Here is a 19,356-nt window from a genome sequence, read left to right as displayed (position 1 = left end):
AAAGGCTACATAAGTACTTATAAATAATAACGGATACAATTTTTTAGGACACATTTGAGCACATATGTTTTGCGTTACTTAGTATCATATCTTTAATACTAATGTCTTTGGTTTAAATCAGCGTCATCGCGTCGTCTAGAAGAGGTCGCACATGTCATTGTTTTCTCATATTAATAGGTAACATGTGCTAAATTATATTACCCATAATTTAATGTTTTTCTGCGTAGCTGTCAACAGGTTTCTAGAAGAAGACTACAATAACAGGACAGGCATCTCTTTTGATATTCAAAGGGGGCGTATTAAATAGCTGTCACAAATGTTGCATAGAGCTTGCCCCTTATTTTTTCAGTTAGTTTCCCTTATAATTTTCATATGGCCTTAATTATTTTTCAGTGTGTCTTTTGATGCAAAATGGGATGGGTGGATGTTTAACACTGGACAGAGAAGAATCGAAAGCAAGAAGGAGAAGTGAAGAAATTGACAAACAGCTTGGGGAACTTGCCAAACAGGAGCACAATGTTATTAAAATATTGTTACTGGGTAAGAACTTATTGTGTAAGACTTGTTGAGTTTGAGATGTGAAAATAACACTTATTGGATGGACATTTAGAGCTCCAATGTTACAGGTGCTGGGGAGAGTGGGAAAAGCACTCTTGTAAAGCAGATGAAGATAATTCACAGTGATGGCTTTACTAAAGAAGAACTGCGAAGCTTTCGCCCAACAGTTATGGATAATTTACTTTCATCAATGAAATATGTTTTGACAGGAATGGGTCTACTTAGAATCAATCTCCAGTCTGCCAAGAATAAAGTAAATAAAGTAAAATATATTTATGGTTTCTGGTATTGAAAATGCACATTGACAAAAAGTAAATATGAATTTTTCTTTTCAGGCTCATGCCCAGACAGTGTTAATAAGTAGCAGTTGTTTTGATAAGAGCTTCAACATATTACCAAATGTTGCTATAGCTCTTCAAGCCCTGTGGCAGGATCGAGGGGTTCGATTGGCAGTGGCTCGTGGCTATGAGTATGAACTCAATGATTCAGCTATATAGTGAGTAGAGATATTATTTGTTTCTGTGAATATTGGAATATAAACATGTAAGAAAATTAATTCTTGGGATTCTAAAAAGGGCTGTCACGGCTCATTTGGTCTCAGACTCTAGACACATGGAAGATGTATTAACAGTAACTTCTTATTTTTTTATAATACCAAATTTGTGTGTTACTAGCTGAAAAAGAATTAACCTTAAACTTAGTTTTGCCATTTCTTTTCTCTGGAATTTTATTCTTTGCTAATGTTTCTCTGCTTAAACTGATTGACTCCAACAGTTTGTTTGAAAACATGGAAAGAATATGTGATGAAAAGTATGTTCCCACGCCAACGGACGTGCTGCGGGCTAGAGTACGGACAAATGGAATAATTGAAACTCACTTTAAAATAAATGACATCATTATAAGGTATGTAACTGTGGTGTTTAATGGTGTATGATGCACAGGCAGGCACAGCTGTGTATACACACTTCATGCTGTTCTTTTTGTCTCTTTCAGTATGTTTGATGTAGGAGGTCAGAGGTCACAGCGGAGAAAATGGATTTATTGTTTTGATGATGTACGAGCTGTAATGTTTGTTGTTTCTCTCAGTGGCTATGATATGACACTTGTGGTAGGTTTGTAGTTTTGAAACACATCACATGCATGTGTAGGCATATATGGTAGTGTGTATTTTGTATATCTGAACTATTATCTTTACATGAAAGCATGTAACAATGTATCATACTAATTTATTTTAACTGTAAATGGCATACTACCTAAAATGTGAAGGTGATGGATTCACTGGGCTGTGTACTGAACTTCTGATAAAATGTCATCATCAGTATTGTTAATTACTTCTTATTCATCTTGATCCAGGAGTGATGTTTAACAAGTACATGAAGTAAGCTGTTTGTTTGTTTTCACAGGAGGATCCCACTGTAAATCGTCTGGATGAAAGTTTGAATCTTTTTGCACAAATTGTTAACAATCGGTTCTTCCGAGAAGCGTCCTTTGTACTTTTCCTCAACAAATTTGATTTGTTTCGCGAGAAGATCTTATACTCGGGAAGACATCTTAGACTCTATTTTCCAGATTATAAAGGTAACAGACAGTTCAGCTTCAGGAAAGTATCCCTGGGTAGTTGGGAATGTGGGAGGTCATTTAACTTTTTGAAACGTGTTTTGTCACTCATACAACTTTGTAGCAAATAAACTAATGACAAATTTCAATAGCAACCTTATAATTTTAGGACAGCATGGTATAGCAAGTTGACATTGGTATAGAAGTAAAGTATTGAGTACAACTTATCAGAGAATGTAAAAGATTAGATATGGATTCCATCAGAGTAAAATACAAATTACATTACATTTTTAGAAGCATCGCAGGAGAAATTAATATTCAGGATTGAGAATAAATTAATAGTTTGTATGTGCTTGAATGTGTTAAAGATGAAATGGGATAAGTGAATGTAGACAGAGTATGTGGAAGAGCTCTGCAATTGAAAAGCAAAAATCTCAAAAGAAATACCCAGATAGAGATGGCTTGACTAAATGATTGCTGGTATTAAATGTAGAGGATGTACTGGCTAAGGTACAAAATAAGAAAATATGGGATAAGAAATATGTGAAGGTTTTTAATTGCAGTATCTATCCCTTTAATGTGAATGATAGATTGAGATTCTGGTATATCCACAAGCAACAGATGATGCTTTGTTGCAGGACCTGATTATGATGTGGATCGTGGTGCTCTGTTCATCCAGCACAAGTTTGCTCTTTGCAACCACAACTCAGCAAAGGTGATCTACCCACACTTCACCACAGCCACTGACACGTCAAATATCCAGGTTGTGTTCCAGGTTGTAATGGACACTGTGATACGTGAGAACCTCCACCAAGTGACTCTGTTGTAGATGGTACCCTGCAGGGTGATTCAGTGCAATATCTTCAAACTTGATTTTATGTTTTTGACATTGCAACAGGTAGTTTACCTTTCGGTTCATCAATGCTGTCTTTCTATTGCCAAATGTTGTTTTCCTGCACAGGTTGTTTATTTTGAGGGCTCTTGCCATTTTGTATTTATTCAGAAGTTCAGAAGGTATACTGACACAAAATTTGAGACTAAATGAGTCTGAAAGCTGCATACTTCATTCCACAATATCATTCTTCTTTGTGTACATTTTAGTCAGGAAACCTGAAGGGGAGAAAGAGACTACTTGAGGACCTAGGCATAGATGGCAGGAGGATAATATTGAGATGGTCAGAGGATATGGACTGGATTCATCTGGCTCTGTACAAGGTCCACTGTCAGGCTCTTTTGAGCACTGTGATGAACTCTATGGTTCCATAAAAGGCAAGGAGGTTTTTGATTAGTTGAATGGCTTGGCTTCTCGAAAGGGACTCTGTTCTGTAAAGTTAGATAATGATATTTCACATATCTATTCTTATGTGTAAAAAGTAACATGAATGAAACATCTCTTCACCAAATCTGAGGAGTATAGCAGCAGGTATACCATCACAAGCGACTAAGAGGGCAGAGTAAGTAGGAAGACATCATATTTAGCAGTTTGCTGAGAATCATTCTCTGTTATTGATACATTTGAAGCAAAAGACATGAATAAATCACATGAAATTAATGTAAAGAAAATAAGCTATCCTTTATGTGAGATCTGAGGTTCTTATGGCAGTGTGAAGATGTCTTTGTTGATCTTCTGGGTTGTAACCTACAAGTACACACTGTGCTACAACCCAGAATAACAGTGACAAACTGTATTTGTTACCAGTTAATCCTGGATTGGGCATATATAATTTTTCAGAGAAAGTGTTTCCCTTTTACTGATAGGTGAAGTAGACAGTATTGTTTTTCCATGATGGACCATTTGTATAATCCTTATGTAAATCATGTGTCCAAGTTTTTGATCATCAAAATTTGGAAAGTAAGGGCCTTTGTCCTAAACAGTGGTGCATCAGACCATTTTCACGACCATTTTTTGTTTATATGGGGCTTCAGTTGGATTGATGGGTTTTGTAAGGAACATAAGTATTAAACTATAAATTAGTGTTGAATATTTACATTAGCACCCTTATCTGAACCCTTCCAGGGAAGAGAAATGCGCAGGTAACACAGTATTAAAGTAATAATTTGGTTCCAGTTAATGTTATATTTTGACATCAGTCAGCTGACCCGTGTAACCCATTTTTCCACCCAGCCACAACACATTTACTTCTTTTGGTCTGCCAGAAGTGCTTGACTTGAATGTCTTATGTGCCACATAGATAAGTAAACACATTTACTTTTGAGATCTCAAAATGCCATCACAACTGTGCAGATGCTTTATACATGTTTTCAGATGTATCTTATTTTGTTATAAATATTTTATGATGAAAGAAATATATGCATGGAAGAGATGAATGCCTGTGATACTTTGGAACTTCTGAATGCAATAAATGTTTTATATAAATCATACACGAGTTTTTAACCACTAAATTATTATACTTTGGTATTTATTATTTGAATAGTATCTGAAACCAAAACTGTTTATAATTAGTGTTGTAGTTTGCTTCCATATTGTTTACTTTTTTTAATCAATATTGCTGCGCTCAGCTATTTCTGATATTTTGTGCTTGCTCGTAAATTATGCTAAATGCTCTCTTTCATATTTATGTTTAATTTTAAATGACTACAGCCAGTTCATACTATGATGCCTTCCATTGTTACATTGACATTTATTATCACAGAGGACAGATGCAAGGAGTCATGAAATCCTATCATCAGAGTATGCATAATCTGATTTTGGCATTTCATCACTAGCATCATGGTTAATCCAGTCACAAAATTTGATTTCTAATGTTATTTCAGTGTTCTTTCTAACTGGATTCCACTTGCAAATGAGAGTTCATATTTTTGTCAGAACAGGACTGCTGATCAATTTTAAAAACACAGTGCATTCACCCATACTTCACTATGCTTAAAGCTCACTTTAGGGAAAGTGTTCTATTTCATATAACTGTTGAAGGTTAATGGATGAAATATCAATATTCATGAAATTTTATATAACCTTCATCTAGTGCAAACTCTACATTTCTAGAACAGTTTACCCACAAATATAGACATGTTTAGTTTTTAGTACAGTGGGTAATTGTATGTACTGATCATACATGGTTTGCATATATCAGAGGCATCATATTTCAGAAAACTGGAAGTTTACAGTTCACAGTATGGCATATATCTAATTAACAAAGTAGAAGAATGTTTCTATGCTGTCTAATGTTTGCTCTCTTGATTAAGGTGTAAACAATAGATTTACACTCGTAAAAAATAAAAACTCATAAAATTGGAATACATCTTTTTGCCCTTATATGCTTTGATTCATATTTATTATACCTTTAAGTTTTATCTTAAAATTAAGTTTCTAAATATATAATATTTGCATCTCATTAAGATAATTGTTCATGTTGTACTGTTATTGTATTTTATTTCTCTTACTGTCAGTTTATTTATTTTCTGTTATATTTAATCTTCTGTTTGAGAGTGAACTAGTTCTGTCCGCAGTGTTATTAATGATGCTTTGATGAGCAGTTATTAACATGGAGTTTAGGGGCAGCTGTGAGGTTTGTAGACTGGAGCTTATTAACCACTGAATCTGACTGACTGAACAGGATTTTTGTACGACATAAATTAGCCAGAGCTTAGAACCTCGCCATTTGAGGGGCCTTAAATACTGAAATGTATTGTCATGGATAGTCTGTCCACGTAACCATAGCTTAGTACCTTGCAATGTCTTCGTCCAGTCTTGCCTAATAAAGCTGTATTATGACGACTTTGTTATTTAATTTCTATATATGGTCATGTGGTGTCTTAGATTTGTAATTGTAATGTAATATCTGTTCAGTAATACATTAACATCAGTTGGTAAGGCCATGTTGAAAGATTGCATCATACAAATAAAGTAGCTTGTTATTTATAAGGAATCCAGTTGTAAGTAAAAATGAACAACTTTCTGAAGCCATACTGTCATCTATTGTTTTTTTTCTAATTTTGAAAAATATATTTGTCCATGACATTTTCATAAGCCATGACTATAGGGGGGCACAAAGAAAGAATCCTTTTAATTCATTTTTGAATTGTACCAGAAACAAGTGTGAACATGTTTCCTTGCAATGTTTTAAAGAAACACAAAATCTATCTGAATGCTTTCCCTTTCTTAGTGCATTACCAACACATTTCTGTAATTGAAACTGCAGTTTGTGATAGTTTTGTTGTTTCCACAGCTGTATCTGTATCTCACAGTTTTGCTTTGAGGCTTATGAAAGTATCAATAAAAGTGATCACCACTTATTTTAAAAGTAGAACCCTTAATTTACTATAAGGGACACAGACCTTGTGATCACTGGCCTCAAAGATCAAACCTTGGAATTCTTGAACAAGAATGGTTCAAAATCCCGTTGTTCAGTTTGGTCCACCTAGTTCATAGCTTGCAAGATATTTCTGAGACATGTTAGTGAACTGTTCATTTCTACTTACAGTTGAGTGTTTTGAGTTTATTTATTTAGATGAATGAGCAGAACCTTGGCTACCAACTCAGCATACTATTATTATAAGTTCCATTGAAGTTTAACAATGTTCCTTTCTTAAAATAGTTTGTGTTAGAATTATTGTTTTGTTTTATGCAAACTTTGTAGTGTACTGTACTACAGTAGTTGATGACTGTATATTGGGACATGAAGTTGCCAATAGTAAGAAAACAGTATTTATGGAAAATATGCTTCATGATTAATGTTTACTTTCTCAACAAACACATAACCAGTACATGCACTTCTTTCATTATGTGTGATCAGAAATGGAATGTGACTTATCTGTCTTTTGTTACTAATTATGCATATTGGGCAGACCTTATGTGGCGTTTGTAGAATTAGGTGTTCCATATGTTGAACGCAGAACAAAGTACCTGATGAATGTATCACATTTTTGGATGAATTATGTAAAAATTAGGCTGGAAACAGGTACTACTTGCATTTATTGTGTTGTGTAAGACATCCAAAAGTTCCTCAATAAAGTTTTCTATACAGAATGATGTGATCTTTGTGGCCTTTGTAATTCATGTTGCAGCCCATGAAGCATGTTTTTACACTGTCAGTTATCAAAAACTGTACATCTTTTTGATAAAAATGTCATGGCATAAACTGTTGTAAAATATAAAAAAAAGTCAGTCCTCTAATTGGTCAGAACTACATAACTGATTTCTGTAGTTGTATGACACACAATATAGGCAAGTTTTAGTACTTCTATGTAGTAATGTACCCACAAGCAAATCTGGATGCAACAAGGTTATATGAGAAGCACAGATACTTGGCTGCTCCAATATCAGTCACCCCATTTTGGCCAAGCCTAGTCATTAATCTGCTGTTTCATTGAGAAGCCCTATAGGAAAGAAAGGAAAGGTACACAGACTTTGAGGATAGAACTTAACAGTTTTCTTAAACACAAAATATTACTGAAAATGTGGGTTGTGACATAGTCTTATAGGTGGGTTACCAGCATTCCTCTTGAGGATTTGGTAATGACCTACAAGATTACAAGGCATAAAAACCCAAAAGAACACAATCCACATAATTATGTTAAATGGGAGAAACAGAAGACTGACTTTTAAACACGTACTTTATTTGTTGTTACTATATGATCATGTCACACTGGTATAACACATCAATGTACCAAAACAATTTGTGATGATGACAGGCAAAAATGACATGACTAAGACTTTGGCAACATAAAAATTATGAAACAAAACATTTTTTAGTGATAAAAATTCATCTGATATGACTCAATGAAGATGGTCCTACAAGTTTTGTGATAATTCTTTACATTTTTTCAAGTAGCCATAAATATTATTTTTTTTATCATCTATGTCAATAATGTAAGCCATTTAAATACATATTGGTAATACATGCATATTTACCCCAAGTTTGTTCTAATTTAGTGGAACATGACTATTATGCTATCATTCTCAATGCAGCAGTGATAAATTCATCACACTGTTAATTCACTGGGCAACAGAGATCCATTCCAAATTAGGAAACGTGGTTGCAGTGCTGAGCAGTACCTCAATAATGTTACCATATTAAAGTAATTTCATGGTTGTCTTCATTTGCAGTGAAGTTTAGAAGCATATAGACTAAAATGTCATTTGATTAAGTGAATACTCAAAATAAAAGAACGAATAGCCTATCAATGGGGGCAAAATTAAAGAAATCGGCAAATTTCATAGCACTTCAACTTGCCTGTAGTTTCAAATTCTATTAGCATTTTAAAACGTACAAGACTTCGAAGCTTTCACAGTGACTGAACTCAATAAAATGTTTATTCTATACATGGTCACTAAAGAACTGTTACTTAAAGCTAGGATAATACTGCTATGAAGTGTTTGAAGCTGTACCCAAGCCCATGAAAGCTAATGTCATATAACAGAGTAATAGGTCATGGAACAACAAAGCACATTGATAATACAAAAAGAAAAAAGAAAGTACAAACATCTAGTGGGACACCATTCATTATAAACACCATGTTCATGTTATTGATATTTAGTTATGCACTTTGTATAATTTCTGCAAGGGCTATTTAAGAACAAACAATAAACATGAGAGTGATCAACTAAAGACTGAGCTCGAATGGCTGTATGAAAGACTACAGTATATAAGAAATAGAAATAAAAAACATTGAGTCAGCAAGAGTCTGACAAAGAAACAGCAACACAGGACGGTGAGATGACAAAACAGGGCTGAACAAGAACTGACTGCTATCACCACACATTTATAATTACTGTTAAATTTGTAGAGATACTTGAATTCAAAATGTCACAGCATACCAGATGAGAAACAGTGTCCTAGAAGAAAACTGTTTATTTAACACTGAATAAAGGGAAGAAATATAACTGCCACCATAAGCATGTTGTTATGGGTCCTTATTCTGACTTTTCCAGAGAGTAAACATAACTGAGTTCTCAACACTGCACATCTACTTCTAAACAAAGAGCAATAAAGTAGAGAAGTGAAGTGTGTGTCTTATTGCTCTGCAGGAGGTAACACGTCTGATTTGTCTTGGCTCTTCAAACCAAAATGACTCAACAATATGTTTCAGCATTACACACTTATCTTAACTATTACGCCGTAATGACAATTCTCATATCATATAACACTAATATGCCGATAAATCTATGTTTGGTCAGTACTACTACTTTTACTACTACTACTATTACTTTACAAATTGACCCATAAGCAGTCAACATTGTCAGTGCTACCTTCCAAAATGTAACACTTCACCTAACAGCAATGCTGAGTACTTGAGTGGTATGTTCTCAATACAATATTTACATTCAACATGATAAGGTACAATGTTCACATTATAAAATTTCCCTCCCACGCACCTCCCTTGCAAAAAAAAAAGTTTATTTTTTTGAATGAACGTGCAACAAAAAGCTACTTAATAAATATGGGATATACAAAAGTCATCCTGATCAATCAAACAATGGACTCCCAATGGAATGTCACATAATCATCAAAAACAGTGTACTGTAGGTACTGACAAAGGAAAAGTATTGTTACAGATCTTATTAATGTGCAGTACAAATACTATGAAGAAAAGGCTAAAACAATTCTTAAAATAAACACATTTAAAGAAACTATGCTATACAATAATTTATTTACAGAAAACAATGTATGTGTGATGAATGCATCACATTAGAATAGACCATACTGCTAAGTCAAGCTGTCAGCAACCTGTTGGTGAATCAGACCTACACTTGTATTAGAAACAGCATGTGACTGACAAAATGAACACCAGAGCTGAACTGAACTAGACAAGATCCATGGACTGTGACAGACAAAATGACCGACTTCTCAAAGTTTCTGTCCTATAAACAATACCGTAGCTTTCTTACTGAAAACCATCATTTCATTTAAGAAGTAACAATTTGATGACTTATCACAAAATCTGAAACAGACACTAATATTATATAGTTACTATAAGTGAGCATAAGTTGACCAGAATAATCAATCAATGTTATGAAATTGGTTCAGAAAGTTCTGATAATGAATTTAATGTAGCAGTCATAAACAATGAAATAAAAGTAGAGATCTTTTAATGAAGTGTCACCAGGAAATGTGCAATGTGCCGCATGCTTCACAGGTTTGTCCACTAAATGGTGATAAAGTGCAGTGTGCTCAATTATTCGATTGGATGGACATTTTCCTTGTCAGTAGTCAAGATGTCAGCATCGGAGTTAACTGACTAATATCAAGATGACAATAATGCCATAAGTTCCATACTCCCTGGATTTCTTGCATTTGCACTTTTCACTTCTTTCAGGGGGTGAAATCTCAATTAAAGGGATGGAATTTCAGTAGTATGGATGAGGCAAAAGACGCTACGACAGCTGCTCTGAAGAGCTTGATGATTTCCAGTGATGCTTCCAAGAACTGTACAGCAAATGGAAAAAGTATGTAGCTGTCCAAGGACAATACTTTGTGGCAGTGTTGTGTAATCTCAAATTTACATAATCAGTTATGACAAAAAATCCATTACTTCAACTTTCTGAACCAACCTTGTCTATCCCAGTATGAGTATTATCAATTCTGATACTTCATAGCAGGGAATCAAATTAATTATACAAACTCCTTCACAAACGAATCACAACCAGCACAGCAATGGCATGTCACCAACCTCTTTTGGTTCCTGAAGCATGTTCTGCTGACCAACCTTAACATTCCATGACAGAGCAACAACAAAGGTCAGAAATTACTGGGCTTAGCAGAGATGAGGAGTATGTCCTATACCTGTTACTGATGTGGAGCAGGAACAGACTAGTACTTCAATCATAATAACAAGTATAACTCATTCCTGCTGGGAACTGGGAGCACTATACCACAAAATCTGTGCCATAACTCGGAAACCAATTTTGTCTTCTTCCACCCAGCTATGGTTCACATTGCTCTTTCATGTGACATAAATATGTTAAATACCAATAAAGAAACAGGAGTGGTACTTGTACAGTCTCTGCTGCTGTCTGTATGGTAAACTGACAACAGCAAGCTGTGATTGGATTTCTTCCAGATTAGTGTTGTCACATCATGGACATAGGAAAGAGAACTCTCCCACAATAATGTACACATCTAAACAATCTTTCCAGGCTAGTGGCTGATCCCAATATTACTAATGTTACAATAGATTAGATACTGGCAATAAAGTCCTATCCACAACTTTCTTTACAAGCTTGAAATGGTTCTAATCTCGAAGATGGCTGTCTTACGAGTTGTAGCAACATGTAGTCTGTTTGACGTAGTAGAGTTTCTTGCTGCCTCTGTCATCGTCCTGCTGATGAAGGCAGCAAGGACATCTGAAACACTGGTAAACGTCTACCAGACTACATGGTGCTACAACCCAAAAGAAAGTCATCTTCATACTCATTGCTGTGAGGACCTCAAATCCTACTCAGTTCTGCCCTCTTATTATGTGCAATACCTGTTACCCCTCTGTACTGGTACTGTGTTGTGACACATATGTTTATTTTTAATCCTTCTTCCTTTTAAAATGCTCATTTAAGCTTTTTCTTTAATTAACAGATTCACTGAACTTTTATCAATCTTACATGACAGCTTACACACAATCCAGCTAGTAGAGTGTTTGCAATACCATACTGCAAAACCTTTAACTACAAAGTTAAAGACCAGCCAGCAGCTCCATAGTAGGGCGATTTGAATCCCCTATTATATGACAAAGGTTAAACAGAAATGTGGACTTATTTTATTCTAACTGATCCTCATTTTCAAAACGTGATCTATGCAAACAAAAATTGTTGAATCTACAGTTATAATTTACATTTTGGGGGATTTACTCTCACTGCTCTTTACAGCATTAAAAAGAATGTAACTGCTAATTGAAAATGTGTTGTAAATATTTATGCAATTAATCTATAAAAAAAGAGAGCTTACATATATTTTTTAATCAGCTGAGTCAGTTGGACAAACTTAACAGGAATTTTCTTGGAACCAGAACAGACTGGTTACTGTTACCACAAAGAGTAAGGCCTCACTATAATGCTTGGGGCTGCCACCATTAAGACAGACCTGATATATCCCAACTGCTTGGTCGAGTCAGGGCATCAACCCTTGATAAAGGTCGCACATTGGCAGTACACAACTTTACACTACTACTGAGTATTAACACATCTCCGATTCACCAATACTTCATGTTGCGATATATTCCGCAGACATTTCGGCTTCAACTTTCCAGAAAATCCCTGTATGTCAAGCAAGATGTCCTAGTTTCTCAGACTTGGCAGTTGGTTACTTAACTGTGAGTGAAACCTATAGGTACATAAGGCCTCCTGTAACCTAAGAGCATGTGGGTAAGAATCCCTAGCATTCTTAAAAATATATATACAATTATATCAGTAATGTCAGGACAGTGATACGTCACTGCTGGAACATAAACAAAATGTCCTTCTACAATACATAAACCTGGCAGGTCATAAATGGATTTTGTTTTCAGCCACATAAATTATGAAGAGTCCTGCCAAATGATATGAACTGATAAATAAAAATTTTTGGCAACACAAATAAATGGCTCAGTGTTTGTACACCGTAACATACTTTGCAAAAAAATACCCAAATCACATCTTTTCTACAACACTGCTCTCTACATTTACATTTTCAGGCGTGTGTACACAACATCAACAAAGACAAATCATCATACTAACTTATGTGCAAAATTTCTCTGAATGTTAGTTATTTCTTTATACAAGCTGATAATACCTTTACATCTAAAGTTGAGCCTACATGTGCTAAACAAATAAAAACATAACAAAAAGTAAATAAAAAACCATTATGCTGCAAGCAAGACTAGAAAGGTGTGTGAGAGAAAGGACACACAAAAAACAAATCTCTGCAATATGTCATCAAAACCAGAGGTCCTGGAAAAATTTGGAAATACTGACTAGATCTTTCTTATGCGTATTTCTTTTACTCACTGACTCTCAAAATGGAGTTCAACACTGAAATTACCTCTGTACTCCCACTTCTAACAATGCAACTATAAATAAAGGCTGACAAATGATGCAGAACAAGAACTACAATTAGGAACCGCTGGGTAGTTGACAAGTCTGTCAAAATCATGAGGACACAGACATCAAGCCAGTCATAGCTAAATACAAATCAAAGCAAACTGCAAGCTAGAAATGGGTCAAAGCACAAATATGACACTTAAAATCTTATCTAAACACATCAAACAGCTTGATACAAAATACTATTACAGAGGCAGCACTCCTTTCTTGACCCTTCATTTTCCTGATCTAGGCAATGTGATTTATATGGTCTAATCCCAGCAATGAAACTGTGTCTTCGTCTATTCTACATTTTTGTTACCAAAATATGAATTCAAAGAATATGTTCTAATTGTGGGGCACAACATAAATTTACAAGACATGTAAATTAATGTTATGAACTACAACTTCACATTACATCAAAATGTGTATGGACAATTTGCAGGTATAATTCCACATATTCAAGACCTTGATGATTTGACACCAACCTGAAGCCGAGACCTGGGGAAAGTATCCCTAACATCCACTGGAATGTACATAACTGAAGATAAAAGTCTCAATGTCCAGCTAGGAATCAAATGCTTGTCCCTCAGTCCATAATCACTTTGCAAACCAAGCTGGTCCAAAGGAAGAGTGAAAAACATACTGTACCAGTTTAACACTGTTTTGGGGCAAGTTCTGAAATAAGTTTAGGCAGAGGCAGGTTTAAAAACATAGTTTTCATCCAGACAATACATAATTTTCAAAGGACATAGTCCCACGACAATATAAGCTTTACCAACTGGACCTATGAGACTGAAGTCTAACCTGACACGAACATATTTTTTTTCATAATGATACAGAGTGCTCAAACCCCCTACAATTCAGCTACAAAGCAAGAGCACAATCAAGAGTTTTTGCTGTCTGCTTCTAAAACCCTTCTACTTGAATAAGAACCAATATTGTGTGAACTCTGAAACAGAAGCAAACATATGAAGTCCCTAATCAACCTGCATATTTACAATGGATGTTGCTTTTGCTGCTTTGAAGGCAAAGATTATCCAAGAAAATAAATTTGAAACCATCACAAATAATACCTTATAAATGGTATTTGAACAATAAATCAAATGGCCAAATGTATCATATAATTCAAAACAGCAGTATTAAGTACAACACACAAAATTAAACAACACAATGTTTATAATTACAAATTTCAGTATTGGCATTAATCCACTGCCAAAGAACCACGGCATAATTAACCAAGCACTGCAGCCGAATGTAAATCACATTGAATTGGAATACATGTCTTCAGCCATTACCACAACAGAACCAAATGCGCACACACAGTCTATGCATCATTGCTAATAACTTCCAAAACAAAAGTCTCATTTCCCAGGGAAAATATGGTTTATGTTAAATTTGGTACCAACTAGAGTGTTGCTATGCCCAACCCTTTCTGCCAATGTCTACTACTTGTTCAGAAATGCAATCCAGTTCCAAATCATTTCTAAACAATGCCCTCAGACAGCAGATATGGGTTATAAACCACATTTCAAATTTCCAGCCAAGTGTCTTTTTAAAAAAAAAGTATGACACATGGTTTCTTCACTACTATTTTTATGCTGCCAGAAGGTTTAATATGCAGGAGCTTGGAAATCTGTGCCTACAGCACCTGAAAACAAACAAACCAATTAGTACCATGAAGAAACTGACATCTTACAAACCCTACATCTTGAATGAATAAAGGGTAGGTGACTAATGACCATAACATCGTAATTGTCGATGACCTCCTAAACCTTGTAACACATTTACATTTACCAGCACAAGCAAGTCACTTTTCTAAGTAATGTTACATGGAACTCTGTTACATTTTAAAGTCAGGATATGTAACGCACAGAAAGGTGAAGCAACTTTCAGTTCTTTTAAAATTCTGTTTATAGAGTCCTGTTCATCTTACTGAGATAAAATTTTGTTACAGTGCCCAGTTAAGCAGCTTCCTGTAGTGATAAGCTAACTAACTAACTCCCTGGTAGCAGAAATTGCAGGCCCAACACCGACAACACCAAAGCCCTCCACCAGAATTGATACTCACCCTATATCTGGTTGGATGATCGTTCACATCTACATAGCCATGTGAACGTCAGGCCAGCAGCCAGCTAGTCGTCTTAGGCTCTCAGAGGGCTGTTACGCCACAGGAATTTATTCCCATCAACAACACCTAAATACTGGCCATGCAAACTTCTCAGGTAACACTGACAGTGTGCTACAAAAAGTGGGTTGTGAAATTTCATGGGAAGAAAGGCTTTTTGAATCATCCCAGAACTACTACCTTCTTCTAACAGCTTTCAATGATGCCAGCAAGTAGCAAAAATGTTCTCTAGACCAGTGGTATTCAACCTTTTTAGTTCACGTACCCCCAGATATAATTTTTCTTTAACTTTGTACCCCCAAAGTTGTTGGTGTATAATTCAAGTTATATATAGTATATAATCTACATCTAAAGTAAATTAAATAAATTACATTACTGATGATTCAGTGTTTATCATAATTTTCTTTTTTAAATTTCACGTACCCCAGGTTGAATACCACGGCTCTAGATCATCATCACATTAAACAGTGTCTACAACTCCTCCATTTGGAGTGTACTTTCATCCACAAATTATGTGGTGCGTACCTCTGGTTTGATTACCAGAGAATGGAGGTTCCTGGTATCCTCCATCACCTTCCTGCTCAACAGGATATGATGCATACGGCATTCCCCCAGGGATGGAACCTGGATCTGCCTCATAACTTGGAGCAAATGCTGCATCTGTACCTTGGCGAAATCGTTGAAACGCAAACCAAGCACATCCAGCCTGCGGGACAAAATATCAATCAAGTAACTGTTGCTGCTGCTGCTGACGGGTTAAAGGTGCATAAGCATCTTTCTACAGTTTAAGTTTAAAAATAGAATAAGAATGAAATGTACCTTAGCATAATGCCAGGTTGTATAACAACCTGTCACTTAAAATGATGCTAAAAATATAATATTTCTAATATATTGTATTACAGGGGTAACATGAATTTACTGTCACCAATATAGAAAAATGTTTGCCACTTATTCATGTGACAGACCATGCATCCCTCCCTAACTCACTATTCCAACATCAAACAGCACATCTCACTGCTACTGGTATAACAAAAGGCTACAACATTCACATCACTTCGTATGTATGAACATATGCGAAAGCTAACAAAAATACTAGAAGAATCCCTGAACATACCCAAGTGAAGATAGAGAAAAAAGAAAAAGTGATAGCAGCTCGAAGATTGTTCACTCCGAAGCCACCCTCTGGCGTTTCAGAATTGCTCCACTGGTTTGTCAGATAGCAAAAACCAACAAAATATAAAAATGCCCAAAAACCTGAAAACAAATATACATGTATAAGCATACGAAAAGTTCTACAAAATGGCTACACACTTTCACCACTCATTTGTTTAACAGGAACATACCAATGTGATCTATACCAGGGAAAATAGAAACCTTCATGCTTAAACATTTCTAATTATGCATTTATTTAAACTACCAAGTTTTAAAAGCATTCACAAACTTTGTGATGTAAAGTATGTTAGCTACTTAATAGTATTTTTCTTTAAATTCACCATTCTATCAATGTTCCACATATATCACTGCACCTGAAGTATGAAGAGTTCCTATTAGCCAGAATGTAAGTACAACTTTAAAACACTGTCAGGGTTCCACCTATGAATTTATCAAAAGTGGTCAAATTAAAAGGAAATTTTAAACATATTGTAACGTGGGATAGTATACGACCTTGATTGTCGACCCTTGATTTCTTCTGGGGTCTGCTACCTCAAATCCGATCCAATTGTAAACTTGGTTGGATTGTAAGAGACCACGATGTCCTCCAGCAATAATCAATTTTTATCAAACTAAAATGTCTTTTACAGCACAAAATAATCTCGTCTACAACACACTTCTCCTACAAGCGATTCACACTTCAGCTCTCTTCGCACCCTCCTTCCACACTCTCCCTTTCCAATCACTCTTCAACACTCTCCCGTTCCAACCCCCCTAAAGCCAACCAACCAACCAACCAACCAAAAAGCTAACTGAGGGCGGAGTCCTGCGCAAGCGCAAGCATCGTCCCTACCTAGGTGACACCATACCTGCGCACAAGGCGTATTGCTGGAAATGGTACACGGTCTTAACTAGAAAAAACGGAAATTTTGCTGACGCTAACAGGGTTACGCCGTGGTGGGAGCCTAGACCATTCAAACTGAGATCTGTTGCTGCTGATGGGAGGTTATCCCGTCAGGCAAGTTGTCCAAAGGAATTTGGTTGGTTGGATCTCCGGGGTTTGAACCCAGAGAGGGAGGGGCCGTTTCGGCTGAAGGCCTCTGCGGCATGGGGGGGAGATCACTTCAGCTGATGGCCTCCGTGATCGGGGACCCCCTAAAGCCGCTTGTCAATCGGCTTTTATACAAATACAATAATGTCATTAAACAGACACAACAATATAAACGAATACAACAATTCCAAAAGCAACAATGTCTATAAATAGACACAACAATGCCAAATACAACAATGTCTATAAACGATTACAACAATGCCAAACCCAATAATGTTAATAAACAGACAACAATGCCAGACGCGATAATGTCAATAAACAGACAACTGTTTATTGACATTGTTATGCTGCTCTCAAGGCAACATGTCACAATATGTTAAAACACAAGAAGGGGTATCGAGTTTTGTTAGTCTAGTACAACATAAAACACTGAAATTCAGTGACAGCTGCATCTCATTAAAGATTCACTGACAGGGTTGATGGTTGTAGCCTACGTGATTCATAAATACAACTGAATAGACCAAACTTCAGTGACAGGTTGAAGACTTATTAACATTACTTCTTATTGACATGACATCTCTCACGAGTGCAACTTTGGAAGAAGGTGTAACATACATACAATTCCACAGCAGAAATTTTATATTCTTCTAGCATAGCTGTAGGATTAGCGAGTGTACAGTTGGAAACTCAAAGTAGCCGTCAATTATGTCTGTGATCTGTCCACTAACCTGAAAATCCCAAATCTCCAAGAACATAGTGCTTTCTTGTTTTCACTGATGACATCTGTTCAAACATGAATTCACCAACAAGAAATGCTACTGATGCCAGGAAAGCAATGACTCCAATCCCAACTCCATAATTGCAGGCATTGTTGTCTTTATTGTATAGACAAACTTCCTTGTCTTCGTCTCGATCATATTTGTAACCTTGTGATGAAATGCAGCCGAATACAATGATTGCAAAGAGCTGCAATAAAAAAAGAACCACTAACAACATATAAATACAACAGAAAATGAAGGCTTACAACTCATAAATCATGCCTCCAAATTTTCACACATGCAACATATTTTACGCCTAAAGATATATTCAATATGAACAGCTGTTAAAATAACGTGTGGTTTAGGCAACACGGAGTTTTCCACCGGGGGCTTCCCCGGTTTATCCGTGGCATCCCAACAATTACTCCATTCACACACAGAAGAAGGCAATGGCAAACCACTTCTGGATCATCTGCCAAGAACGTATATGAACAGGTCCCAGTCCGAGAAAAGGATGGAAGGATCCTGTTCATATGGACCTGTCGTCAGACAGAACACTAAATAATAATAACATTCTGATATACAGAAAAATCAATATTATCTTTACAATTGACTCGCCCCCACTTTTGGGCGAATCATGGCGGTCCTTTTGTCAAAATCGATTACTTGAGATTTTTCACCTGTGTAAAAATAAGGGATTAACAAACATTAAGTCACTGTTGAAACATAACTTACCAAACAAAGCGCCCTTAAAATAACTTGTGGTCGTTGTACAAACTGAATAGGATCAATCGGAGCACCAGCTTTCCCACCTCCGTACGCTCCACCTCCGTCCATGTTTTTACGAGTTACAAACAAAATCATTTCACAACCTCATCTTGATACATATATTTTTAAAAAATCTGAAACATGTTAAATATTTCTAAAAAACATAAATAATTTTATATATAATGCATATTGTTAAATGATGTTACGTGTCTATAACTCTATTCAATAGTAACTGAATGGTTTCACGTATTATATTCTAATCCGATTTAGTCGATCACATGGTCCGTTTTACACAATCAAAACCAAAACGTCACAACCTGCTTCTCAGTCGCTACAAGTGGGAATTTATTTATGCTAGATAAAGACACCTTAGTGA

General features: G+C 35.8%; 2 protein-coding genes across 2 annotated transcripts; one reads left to right on the top strand and one right to left on the bottom strand.

Moving 5' to 3' along the window:
• Positions 1 to 11: 11 nt before the first annotated feature.
• LOC110835751 (guanine nucleotide-binding protein G(o) subunit alpha-like) lies at positions 12 to 7,102 on the top strand. Its single transcript, XM_022076286.2, has 8 exons — positions 12 to 177; positions 394 to 540; positions 627 to 811; positions 894 to 1,054; positions 1,333 to 1,461; positions 1,552 to 1,666; positions 1,962 to 2,136; positions 2,754 to 7,102. Exons 2-8 carry the CDS (start codon positions 405 to 407, stop codon positions 2,942 to 2,944), a joined length of 1,092 nt encoding a protein of 363 aa, XP_021931978.1. The 5' UTR covers positions 12 to 177; positions 394 to 404; the 3' UTR covers positions 2,945 to 7,102.
• Positions 7,103 to 7,671: 569 nt separating this feature from the next.
• Syngr (synaptogyrin) lies at positions 7,672 to 19,198 on the bottom strand. Its single transcript, XM_022076309.2, has 5 exons — positions 18,948 to 19,198; positions 18,183 to 18,420; positions 16,366 to 16,505; positions 15,777 to 15,957; positions 7,672 to 14,774 (listed from the first exon to the last, which is right to left on the bottom strand). Exons 1-5 carry the CDS (start codon positions 19,074 to 19,076, stop codon positions 14,737 to 14,739), a joined length of 726 nt encoding a protein of 241 aa, XP_021932001.1. The 5' UTR covers positions 19,077 to 19,198; the 3' UTR covers positions 7,672 to 14,736.
• Between the last annotated feature and the right edge of the window lie 158 nt (positions 19,199 to 19,356).

This window comes from Zootermopsis nevadensis, unplaced genomic scaffold (assembly GCF_977971745.1).
Source record: "Zootermopsis nevadensis isolate Lab colony 2312 unplaced genomic scaffold, Znev_1.0 Znev_ptg000024l, whole genome shotgun sequence".
NCBI classification, from domain to species: domain Eukaryota; kingdom Metazoa; phylum Arthropoda; class Insecta; order Blattodea; family Termopsidae; genus Zootermopsis; species Zootermopsis nevadensis.
The sequence above is the reverse complement of the archived record's forward strand: the minus strand, read 5'-3'. Positions and strand labels throughout refer to the sequence as shown.